The sequence below is a fragment of the Epinephelus moara genome, chromosome 13 (assembly GCF_006386435.1).
Source record: "Epinephelus moara isolate mb chromosome 13, YSFRI_EMoa_1.0, whole genome shotgun sequence".
NCBI classification, from domain to species: Eukaryota; Metazoa; Chordata; class Actinopteri; order Perciformes; family Serranidae; genus Epinephelus; species Epinephelus moara.
The window spans coordinates 21,519,955-21,532,900 of record NC_065518.1 but is presented as its reverse complement, the minus strand read 5'-3'; the positions used below and the strand labels follow the sequence as shown (position 1 = coordinate 21,532,900).

The 12,946-nt window shown below is 42.5% G+C and overlaps 1 protein-coding gene across 1 annotated transcript; it reads right to left on the bottom strand.

The window, feature by feature from the left end:
- Window positions 1–162: 162 nt before the first annotated feature.
- atp6v0cb (ATPase H+ transporting V0 subunit cb) lies at window positions 163–8,794 on the bottom strand. The gene is made up of 3 exons (XM_050059202.1): window positions 8,512–8,794; window positions 2,787–2,970; window positions 163–1,201 (listed from the first exon to the last, which is right to left on the bottom strand). The coding sequence occupies exons 1-3, from the start codon at window positions 8,582–8,584 to the stop codon at window positions 997–999; spliced, it is 462 nt and encodes a 153-aa protein (XP_049915159.1). The 5' UTR covers window positions 8,585–8,794; the 3' UTR covers window positions 163–996.
- Between the last annotated feature and the right edge of the window lie 4,152 nt (window positions 8,795–12,946).

Below are 12,946 nucleotides of genomic sequence, written 5' to 3'. Positions count from 1 at the left end.
AAATCTTCTGAAACTAGCCTGCTCCTCGGCTTCATATCCAACAGCAACAAAACACTGAAACCCATGCAGGATCGTAATGGCTGGAATGTGGAAGAGATGAAGTACAGCCACAGATGAGGAGGAGGAGGAGGGGGGGTGAATAAGATGGAGAGGAGATGGAAGTTTGGAAATTACACTTGTGAGACCCATCACGGGGCACACACACCTTTAATGCAAACAGCAGTACTACAGGAAAAACACTGAAGTTTGAGAATGTTTGCGTAATGATTAGAATACAGCTACACACAAAACTCCCACTTCACCAGCAACATACTAAAGGCAATCTTAATTATTAAACCAAGAATTACATCCAGAGGAATTCCAACCACTTATCACAATTAACCCACAGTGCATTAAATCTATCTATGTAGATATTTATATGTCTGTATATATGTATAATATATCCTGGGGAATTAAAGACTTTTGCTGCATTAAACAGTTCCATGAACAATTTCGTATAAATAAAAATCAGTGGAAAAAAATCGTAAGTCCATATACATTTCTCTTTACAAATAGATCCTCAAGATTAATGCAGAAATTGTGTCAACTCCCGAGTCGATAAGGGAGGAGAAAAAGCTGTGCGGCCCTTTGGTCAGCTCTCTAAGACCGGAGGCCGAGCTGCCTCAGCTGGCCTCAAGGCCCTGAAATAAGTGGAGGGAAAAAAAAGGAATCTTCATCATACAATTTTTGAAACACACGCACACGCACACAAGACAGACAAATCACTACATTGCGCATTTACAAGTTGACTATCAAATTGGGACGACTGTACACATTGTTGAGATAAGACCATATTTATGGAGCCGTTTTAATTCTTTTTTTTCCCCACGCCTTCACTTCTTTCATCTCAGGTTGAGCAGATTTTTTTTTTTTTTTTACAATTTTTTCCCCATTTTACACTTTTTCTCCAGCAGCAACATAAAGGACAGATCTTTGTAGTGGAGATGTTTGGGTGCTTTATTTCGTGGAGAGGATGAGGGCGACGATGAGCCCGTAGAGACCCAAGACCTCGGCGAAAATCAAGATGAGGATCATGCCCACGAAAAGCCTCGGCTGCTGAGCTGTGCCCCTCACGCCCGCGTCGCCCACGATGCCGATTGCGAAGCCTGCTGCCAGCCCGCTGAGGCCCACACTCAGCCCGGCGCCCAGATGGAGGAAACTCCTAAAAACACACAGACAAAGTGTTTGTCAGCACAAGGGATGGTTGATGATCTGGGTTAACGATTTAAGTGACTGAGAATATTTTGACTAAACATGCAAAAGTCAGCTGTTCATTTGATGAGGTGCTGAAGGTCTGAGTTTGTCCCAACTGCAATCAGTCTGCTGCCTACAGCTTTTCATATAATCCACTATAGTTCTGCTTTTCCTGCTCCTAACTTGCAATATTTTAAACTGATGCAACAACAAACCGTGACGAATCTCTCCAGCAAGATTTAAAGGATAAAGGCCCATCAACACCGAGAATAACTATAACATTAACTATAAATATATCGTTTCAAAAATCGCTCTGACTTGAGTGCATGGCGGAGTCTACACCACAACAAAAGTGGTGAAAAGTACTTACTTTCAGGGTGATTTCCTGGACAGAAACACTGACAACCAATACAAATCCATCAACATTTACAGGGTGTCACCAGGGTCCGACAGTAACACCCACCAGGTGCCAAATGTGGGTAGATTTTCCATTTGGCGAGTAAATCTAAGAAGGCTATCTGGCAGGTATATGCATCAAAATAGTAATATAATAATAAACTATGCTGAGAGTCTCTACTGTGTTTTGGTGTCATTTAAGGGCACACTGCTCTGCTGCTCCTGTGCTGTCTGTCTGTCAGACATACACATGTGCTCGCACGTCTATTACTTGCAGCGAAACTGTCTCGAGCACTCCTAATCAGCATTTGTGGCACTGTTTACTATATGGGACATCAGTTTATCTGCTTAACTAGTGGTTCCCAACTGGTGGGTCGTGGTCTATTCCGAATGGACCACAAGTGACACACAAAAAACACCCTTTTATTTTTAAATACAATGAATTTCTGGTACAGAGCTTCTATTTTGAAGTGCTGTTTCCTGCTGTAGAGTGAGTGACTAACGGACAGCTACTTGACAGAGACAGCAAACTAACTGGATGACACGACCAAACCAACATGACTAAGGAGAAATCTGGAGCCCATGACTGGACCAGATGGGAACCCCTGTGCTAAACTATCACTTGCCACCTGTGTGCTTCTAGCTAGCATTGTGCCCGTACTTATGAAGGTAATAAAATAACAACATGGAGGCTCTGTAGTCAGAACCAAGACGCCAAACTCTTTCTTGCCTCCCACATTGTCAGCAGCAGCTCATTAGCTTTACCTTTTCTTTTCTTACTTTACCAATAAAAGCCCTAGACATACAGCTTACGTTGCCTACCGGAGGGAGCTTATTCACATCGCAGTTTGCTTCTGTCAGGTCATCTTAACTACAGACCAGTGTTAACATGGGAAGTATGTCCAGAGCATGTGCAGTGATGTGACAAGACTGAAACTGCAGTCTGAGAACTGGTTAAGCACACTGGCTGTGTTCATTGTAATAATGGTATATGTCATACAATGCATTTAGCAGCTTAGAATTAATGAATCTAGTGGAGCTACAATAGGATGGTGTCTACACAGGTGACTTGTGTGAGCAGGCAAATTCATTGTTGGTTTATAAGGCAATGCAGAGGACACAAATTTATGAAAACGACTCTGATTAACCGAACTCACTTGTAGAGGGGGACTGTTGCTGTGATTTGGTTGGCAATCAGCACTGCTACTACCAGGCCGTAGATGGCTATGATACCCGCCATGACCACTGGGATGATGGACTTCATGATGAGCTCCGGCCTCATCACAGACATGGCGGCTATTCCTGTACCGCTCTTGGCTGTGCCGTAGGCTGCTCCCAAGGCTGGTGGGGGGGAGAGACAGAAAACAACTTTAGTTAAATAAACTAGAGCACACACACAGGGTTAACTAAAGTACACATGCTACAATGGAAGTTACGACAGGCTAGTAGGCTGACGACAGAAACCAGAAGGCACAGCTGAATACTGAAGTGGAAGTGAAGTAAGAGATGGATCAACGATACAACTGTTATTTCTGTTCCTCTCGAACATCCAACGTGGCTCCATCTGGGGAATTTTGCTTATGTTCAAAAGGGAAATAACTCTGCATCTTCGTACTGATGCAGATACTACGCAACCTAAACCTGCTTTGTCACATGTGTCTCATCTCCTCAAACTGCTTCAGCCCTTGTGATTTCAGAATAGCCCCTGCCAGACCTCTGCAGTGTCGTAAATCACTCTGAATGAACAAGTCTCATTAGGCTTAAGTACACAGGGAACTGCTGACATCACAAGAGAAGCAGGATACCACATCTCCATGGACCACACCTGGGGACTAGCAGCACACAGTCACACAACATCTGCTGTGTGTGATCCCCAGTCCTCACCAGTGTCTGGCTAGCATCGCTGTAAAGTGACGGGGAAGGAGGAGAACAAAAGGCTTTATCAGCACATTAGCTCCGTCAGCCTGTGACGCTGAGGAGAAAACATAGTGCCACCTACGTCACGCCCGGTCAAGTCTGACTGCAGGAGGAGAGTCAAAGAGAAAATCAATATCAGCCCGCTCTAAAATTAGAAACCATACATAACAAAATATAGTGTCGAACCATTTATTAGGAACTACTTAAAATTCTGCACAACAAAGATTTGAATCACATCCAGGTGAGATGAATAAGACTCAATCTCACAAATTTGCCTGAGGAGAGGAGGAGAGATCCTTTTTCCAAGCATGGACAAACATGTAATAGATGCCGATGTGCAAAATAAACCGACAAGAGTCTTTTGTAATATCCAGCAAAGCCTGTCAGGCCAAGGCAGTGTGTCATGAATCAGAGACAGGCTGGTTTGACAAGATTTCCCCATGTCAGAGGTGTGCGCGCGCATGTGTGTGTAAATATGAACATGCCTATTTCCCATTTCCTCCTCCACAGCAGAAGCAAAATGAAGTGACAGCTCGGAGACAGCGCTGACCGCAGCATATCATCTGATATATTGGTCTGCACATGCTGTGGCAGTACTTGGAATATATCCTAAAACAATCAAGACATTTTATATTCTCACAGATTTACAGATGCTGCTTTGATGCTAAATATAACCATCGTCCCTTGTGGGTTCTCTGCTGCATTGAAGAAACATGCTAAAGCTGGCTTGTCTGCAATTTGTGAACAGATCAGTCCGTAAAACTTATATAACTGGGTAAAACATCAACTATCTTGCAAGGCAGCATCATAAAAGTGAGCAAAAATGCATCCTTCATATTCTGCTCTTCTTATCGTACCATTGGGACATAAACAACGACCTGACAAAGACGTTTTCTTGCCTAATCACAGCCAGCAAACTGCTGATGACTAAATGTGAAAGGTCTCTTGAGATATAGTCTTGGACAGCCTTGCGTACACAGCCCGAGGTGCCCTGCCCTGTGTTTTCTCATTTCTCGAGACAATATGTCGAGCTAGCCTAAAGCTGGTACTAGTTAACTCCAAGACTAGCTGCGAGGCTTTCTGGCAAACGTATCTAGAGGCAGACAGGAAGATGACGTGGGCCAATCTTCAAAATGTGCACATGGCATCTCGCCACGGCCCCAACTACTTAGAGTGACTCATCCACAGACTGATGCTATCAATACAAAGTTAAATCACTCATGCCCATCTCCAGAGATGTATTTCAGTATTAATGGGGCTGTTTTCGCAAGCCCTGACAAACACATAGAAACATTTTGGTTTTGACTTTGTGGGGAAGTACCAGACTGTTTGCTGGCAGACTAAATCCTTTAAAGCCAACACAAATTATGTGGTGCATCACATCACACAAACAGACCTGCGTGAGAAAGGACACAAACTACCTCAGCGACACCTAACCGTTTTTGCATTTGTTTTTTTGTATTTAGCCATACAAAACATCTTCAGAACAATATTCTGGGAAACATAAGCCGACTCTTCTAGCTATTCAACCGTCCAATAACAACCAGCTAACATGTCACCGTCAGTAACGCTATCCTCCGACTCCATTCTTCTTCAGTAAGCTTGGCCTCACTGAGGTGTGACAGGTGAGAATTGATAGCGAGACTTCAAACATTGCCACTGTGTCCTGACGATTAAATGTTTGTGTGGCATGGAGGCTTCTGCAGCGGTGTGGAGGCACAACCTCTGGGTTTTAATCCTAATCCCCTCAGCTTAGGTAGAGAGCCCCCCCCCCCCATTTCTTTTTTTCCTCCCCTGCAGAATATTTGATGTATGGGATGCCCTTGTGACGTCTTGTGATGTCAGAGCAGGAGGCGCCTCTAGCTAGGGATGATCTTGCATGCAATAAGCCCACGCAATAGATGGCAGACTGGTCTGCTCTTGCTAGCGGGTGAATGGGGAAGCACTAGTTTTAAGGAACAGGCAACAAAATCGGAAAGGTCATAGTTGTAAAAACGTGCTCCTGTCTTAGAAAACCAGAGTACTAGTCTGCGCTATATAAAAAAATGTGGAGCTGCATGCAGAAATTCTGACACTTGCTGACTAATCTTTTGCATCAGAAGGAGAGGGATGTCTAGAGCATATATGCTGCCCTCACTTCTCCCTTAAGAAAGTATTTGTTCAAGACATAGAAAAAGACAATGTGAATGTGGAATAAAGGTCAAACAATTGAAAGCATCACTGATTAAAGACCAAGTAGAAAAATAACTTCCTTGGTGACAAATTATGTGCTACTAGGCTATTCTACTCCACAACTGCATGAGAAATTGGAAAAGGCAGACACCGTGGCACATGCAGTTTTAAACTGTATAGCAAACATGTATTTTAAGTTGCTGCCAGCACCACTACGAGTAGATTTATCAGTCATGTTAATTCACAGAGACTTAAATCAGCCTTTTAATTTAACTTCGCTGGCAAGGAAAAAGTGAATATATGGACTGTTTGTTAAGATAGTAATAAGGGGTACGGGAAACAGAACAACTGCAGCACAGCTATCACGGGAGTGTAGTTTCTAGTCGTATAGTTGATAGCACCATGTGAGTGTCATCCGTTCTGAGGAAGGCGTCACTAAAGGCTTCCCTCACGACAGGACACCATTGCCAGACTACTAAAACAATGCAACATCACCTGACACCACAGGATCACAGCAACTTACAGCCTATGCCAGAAAATAACTGACTACTGCAAAAGAAGTGCCTTTTATGGTGTTCATATTTGAGCCATCCACTTGGATAATAACTTGTAATGTGAATTTGTCATTCTATTTTATATTCTATAGACTGAATAGTGGATCAACCCAACCTAAAAATAAGATTATGATATAGATTGCAATTAAAGTTCTTCAGCTTGTGTGCATTTAAGTGACTAACATCACAGAAGAACAAGCTGCAATTTATTTCTATCACTGACTCCACAACACACTGTAAGATCCTGTCCTGTCCATCCGACCACTACCACATCCCTTCTTTGTCCCAGCATGATCCCTTCCCTACGAGCTAATTCCCCAGCTGTCACTCTTTCGCCACCACGGACTAGTACTACTACTACTAGCCTCAGGGGCCACCAACACCACGCTGCCCTTGCCCATCACCACACATGAGCTATGATGAGATCAGGGCTGGCTTTGGCATCCAGTTGCTTCTCACTTCCTGGTAAGGCTGGACATCAGAAAATCAATAAGTAGGACAGGACTTTGTATCATCATGAATAGCAATGAAGACAGAAGTTAATAGGTCATATTTCTCTCAGATATTTCTAACATACTCTAAATCTCCAGCTGAAAATGACTTCTGAGATTTCTCACCACCTTGCAACCCAATGTTATTTGTTAAAAATAATGTTCAAACATTCCTTTCACTTACTATTAAACAGGCATGTGGCTATAAAAAATATATGATAAGAAAAAACAGGGTTAAAGATTACTTTCAGTTTGAAAAGGGTCTTTCTAAAAAAGACTTACAGGGCCTGCACTACAGCCACTCACTGGTGATGTCCCTCACTAAAAACCTATGTGCCATTCACCATCATAAATGAGACAGTTTTGCCAAAAGGCCTCGAGCTATAGCGGGTCAAGCCCTCTGCATCATGGTCAATTAGTAGCTTGTTGATTTCCCATAGAAGCTGCACCCATCACACCAGCTACCCTAGTCACATGTGGACCTTTGATGCAATACAGCATTTCACCAGCATATTATGTAGCTCTTGTCTTAGATAAAGGGAAGACAAATAATAAACTGGAAGAGGACCTATAAAACAAGTATGATCAATATAAAAACAAGCCAGTTCCAAAGTTCACTTTCTGTTCCACTTCTGACCTTCTAACCAAAAACACAGATTGTCAGCAGTCACACCCTACATTTTTTGGGCAAAATTAGCCATATTTTCCTTGAACAGGTTCACAACTAACTTGTTAGCTTTTCGCTTTTACAGTAACATTTCAAAAGATCAGTAGCCAGGTGGCAATTCCGAGTCAGAAGTCTCATCATGTGATTATCATGTGACCTTGTGTCATTCCTTTGAGCAATAAGGAAGTGAACCAGCTGATCCTGGTTTCCAATGGTTGAAGAAGTGTAAGAAAAAGAGGGTTTCAGATTAAAATAACTCGCATTAAATTAGATGAGACACCACTGACTTGACAGATGGTGAATTAAAGCAGAACAGCAACCAGTTTACACAGAACAACGTCAACTCGGGTATTAATTGCCACTGGTTAATGATCTCTACTTTAAAACGACATTAAATAATTTCGTATTAAACTCACTGACACATTTAAACCCTGAATGCAGCAGTGTGGCATCTGACAGAAAATGTGGGATTTAACGTAACCTGTAAACCTCCTGCTAAGTGCAGAAAGCTAACGAGCTGCCAACTGTATGAGGAATAACCTGAAAACACTTTAACATCTTTGTAATGCTAACCAACAAGTACTGCTAATAAAAGACAGTAACATTATCTGATCGGTTAACACCATCCACTGTGTGATCCTTTTCCAATCAGATAAGACATGTAACGTGCATAACTGTAACAAGCTAACATATGCATTCGTCATCAGCTAGCTAACTACTAGTTTTGCCTAGTCTTTGCTGTCTAATGTTGAAGCAGAGAGGCTAGCAGCGATCATAGCAGTAGCTAACTATCTACTAACTAAACATTAGCGTGTTAAGAATAAACCAAAGTCACCAACTGCCCCAGCTAGTTGTTTAATCTACATAAATGACAGCTAGGATTAGCATTGCGACGTTAACGTTAGCAAGGCTAGCGTATGGCTTTTACAAGTAAGCTTCAAGGGACGCACCGTGGTTGACAGTTCAAAGCATCCTGCTGGGAATAATATAAACGCAAAAGGGGGTTAGCAGCAAACACACAAAGTGACATTAAGTAGCTGACAGACAGCTTAAATATAAAAGATAATCGTGTGATAATTACCGCTGAACACCATAGCCGCAGAGGCACCCATCACTGCGAAGAACGGAGAGTATTCGGGACTTGAGGCCGACATTCTTTCTCACACAGTATAAAAATAAACTAAATATACAAAATTAATATTTATGTCGACTCAAAAAAATCGCACTTTGCGAAAACCTATCGAAGGCCTCAGGCTTAGAGAGAGAAACTGACTACACTAGGAACCGTCTGACCACCTAACTAGCAGTGTAAACGGGATAGTCACGACTCTTGTGATAAATACCCGGCGCAGCAGCACAAAATGGCGAAGCGGAAAATATCACCTGACTGGCCGTACGGATAAAACCTATCATAGACTGAGTGTGGGGGGGCGCACTAAAAGAAAGTTCGTTAATGATATACTGTAGTCCATAACGTCTTTGTGAGACAAGAAATGTCTTTTTAAAAACACAAATGACACGTTATGAACAAAAAAGTGCTTCATATTTTTTGTTTCTTTTTCATATTTTTTTGAAGGTCACCCCTATCGGGCATCACTTTGGTGTGCTCCGCTGCAGGCTTCCCCTTTGATATCTACGCATTCACCCTTCAAAAGCAGTAGGATGAAATGATGGGAATGAGCATGAGGGTGTGGAGACACTGCTAGGCTAATAAAAATATGTTTTGTGTTATCCTGGCTATCAATGGGAAAAAAACAACAAATACACCATTTATTTTAATTGTCTCAATACATTTTGTTCTAAATGAAACAGTGTAATGTGAATGCTATTTGATTACAGTGCCCTCTCCCAATACTGAAATCCCAAATGTTGCACATGTCCAAACACATTTCTGCATTTTGCACCAAGACTCTACCATGCAGCAGAGGGTGGGTTTACAGTCAGCTGCGATATGCAGCAACGTGGAGCGTGAGAGTGAGAGAATTTGAGGCTGTGTGTGTATGGTGGAGTGTGTATGAGGTTGGGGGGAGGGATCCGAGAATCCCCCATCCCACTGTATAGCTCCCAGCAAGAGCAGGCTCAGAGCTCCAGAAAGAGGAGGGGTCGGGAGAGCTAGGACACCATGGGAGTGATGAAGAGCATGCATGTGTGAGTCAGAGGGAGCGTGTGCTTCCTCTTCCTTCATCCATCCCTCCATTCTGCTCCCTCTCTGCATTGCCTTGTCTAGTCAGCACCAGAGAAGCACGCCTCCCCCCTGTATCACTGTATAGCTCCTTCACTCATGATGCAATTTCTACACCAGCATCTCAGGATTCATTCCTTTCAAAGTCTTTACCAGGCCAACATCTTATGCTGGCTGCCAAATCCAAGGTTGCATTATACGAGAATAGATCATTTTGAGGTGTGGATGATGTGTGTGTGCAGTAATGCATTAATAACAAAAAGGTCACTGATTGAGATGATTCTCGCTTGGTTTTCTTTCTCTGCTGCCTGACTGAACACTTATTGATCCAGGACAGACTCTTTTAGGTGGATAGTGATGTAGCCTTTCTGTTAAGGTTGGGTTATGATGTTCCTGTCAGGGACATTTGCAACCAGCTCATTTGACAACATGTAGCGATATAGCCCACGCGCTTACACACTGTTTCTTGTTTTGAGTGGATGGGATTGGGTGGATGCTCTTTCCCTTCAGTGACACCAATCGATAAGTTGTAAGAGGAGAGTACACGGCATATTTAAATGGATGGTCTTTGACATGCTGTTTGAGGAAGGCAAACAGGGAACTGTGAGAAGTTCTCACGAGGGCATGATTCATGTACTGCAAAGCATTTGCTACCTAATGTTAATGTGCAATATACTGTGATTAGATACAGGCAGCACTGGTGATGTGATTCTAGATCTAGATCCTTCGTCTTAACGTGGTTCTGGTACTTTCTTCTACGACCAGAACAGGTTACCATTCTAAAGAGAGTCATACTTAGACTTGCCTTGGATCTAAATAAAGGAAGTCACTGGGCAAAGCCACTCTCAGGTTTGGCATGATTCCTATATGGGCTGGTTTCAGTATGACCAAAAGCATAACTAGGTCTTTCATTCTCACAGGGATAAAGAGTAATTTCTCAATCATTTAAAAATGTTAATACTGTGGAAATGGAAAAGCTCCAAGTTCGGGCATTACTGACAAACCTTTTTGCTTTCCTTTAAGACATTGGCCTGGAAAAACAATTGAATATTACATTAAGACTCAAGACACATTTTGCCAGGACCTTCTTCGTCTACCTCTTAATCCCTTGTCCATAGCCTCATGTTATCTCAGAGGCAGGGGGGCTGGTCAAGGAAAGACCCATCTCAGTGTATGGTTAAATACTTAAGCATCTTACACTTGAGGCTGGAAAGCATGGTTTTCAGGGGATGCGCCAGACCAACACCCAAAGGAGCGGCTAAATATAGTAGTGCATGTGCGATTAGTAGAGTGTGAATCCTGAATGAAGAGCACAGCCTTGGCAAGATGGAGTCAATGCCACTTACTGTAGAGAGGGAATTACTCCACCGCTCTAAGATACTACATTCCTCCAGATGCATTAGGCTGGGCCGCACCCTCTGCAAATGAATTGGCCATACATTTTAATAGAGCTTGAGAGATGGAGATGTACAGTATTGACATGGATGAGCATGCAATGCTTCCATGCTGAGTCTGCACTGTGTGTAGCAATATACAGCACCTGTGAGGTGTGGCCTATTTCTTTATCAGGTTTGATTGAAACAATGAGTTCAAGTCAGTGAGTTCTGCATTCTGCAATACAGCTGATTGTTAAAAGGAGAAGGCTCTTACAGACGCATTTGTAGGTTTATCTGGCTCATCTCTGCTAAATATTTTCCAGTCATGCAGGTCACTGTCAGCTTCCACAAATCAGACACATCCAAACAAAAAATAGACAGCGTGCATCATGAAGTATGAATGAGTGATTTAGTAGTCACACACTGTGTTAGACTCAGACTGCATGTCATTTGCAGCATTCAACATTTTCATGTGTCTGCTTTAACTAGTGCTGAGTTTCCCCTCCACTGTAATATTGAACAGTGCTGGACCTAATATAATGGGATGGCCAAAGGAAGCTTCCCCTAGCAACCCCCATATTATTAATAGCATTATCATCATTATTATTGTTATATCTTTATATTTATTGTTTATTACCAACAACAACACCAGCTAATAAGAAATCTACACATATAATCAATTTAGCTAACAAAGAATAAGAATAAATGAGAGAGAATAAGGTGGCACAGTGGTGCAGTGGTTAGCATTGTAGGTTTGAATGTGAGCGTGAATGGTTTTCTGTCTCTATGTGTCAGCCCTGTGATAGTCTGGTGACCTGTACAGGGTGTACCCCGCCTCTCACCCAATGTCAGCTGGAGCCCAACAGTATAAGCAGTTACGGAATATGAATGAATGAATGAATGAATAAGAGAACAGGGTATGTGCAAATTCTGTCTTCTTCATGTTTTTGTCTTGTGCAAGGATGACTTTTGACTTTTCAGTTCTCTTACTCTAATGCTCTCCACATACACTCCACCATTTTCCTTGTTAGATTTTTTGCATTTTTTGAAAAAAAAAAAAAGGTGAATTGGCGGCATCCACCCTCTGGATGATGCCCAAGGTGGCTGCTTATGTCGCCTATAGAAAGATCTGCCACTGAAGTTGCAGCGATATTGTTCTGTTTGCTGATTATTTGAGTTAATCTTTTCTATCTCCTTTAACTTTAGCTTATAGTGGAGTTATGATATGTAGCGTGTGAAATAGGGTGTGGTGAGTGTTCTAGGAAAGGTAGTATTGGCACGGTTGCTACCTGGAGCTTGCATGAACGGAGCCTGGGTTTGTTGAAGGTGGCAGTGCTGTTTGGGCTGAGAAAGCCTGTGAGTTTATCTTCTCCATCTCCTTTAACTTTAGCTTATAGTGGAGTTATGATATGTAGCGTGTGAAATAGGGTGTGGTGAATGTTCTAGGAAAGGTAGTATCGGCACGGTCGCTACCTGGAGCTTGCATGAATGGAGCCTGGGTTTGTTGAAGGTGGCGGTGCTGTTTGGGCTGAGAAAGCCATGTGTAAGTAAGGTAAAGGAGGTTGTCGGGTCAGTGTGGGGAGCAGTGAGACCTGGCATGAGGGGAGTGTCTCTGGGACACCAGAGATCACTGTCTAGCCTTCTGGAGGTGTCTTGGGACCAACTAGACGAAACACTGGTGAAAAGAGGTTCCCACCTGATGACCCCAAAGACGTGTTAGTTATCACTGCTCACTGGTCTGTATAGTTAAGCCTTGCCATAATAGCTTATCATAGGGCTTAGGCGGTTATTCACTGAGTGCTGACCCTTTGTCTAGACCACAATTTTCTTGTGTTTATTTGAACTTCCTTACTGAGATGATTTTTTAAACAATGTAATTTAAGTTAAAAAGGTGCACAAAATTAGTTGTAAATCATTGTATGACAGGTTTTAATATACTATTATAAAAATGTGATGCA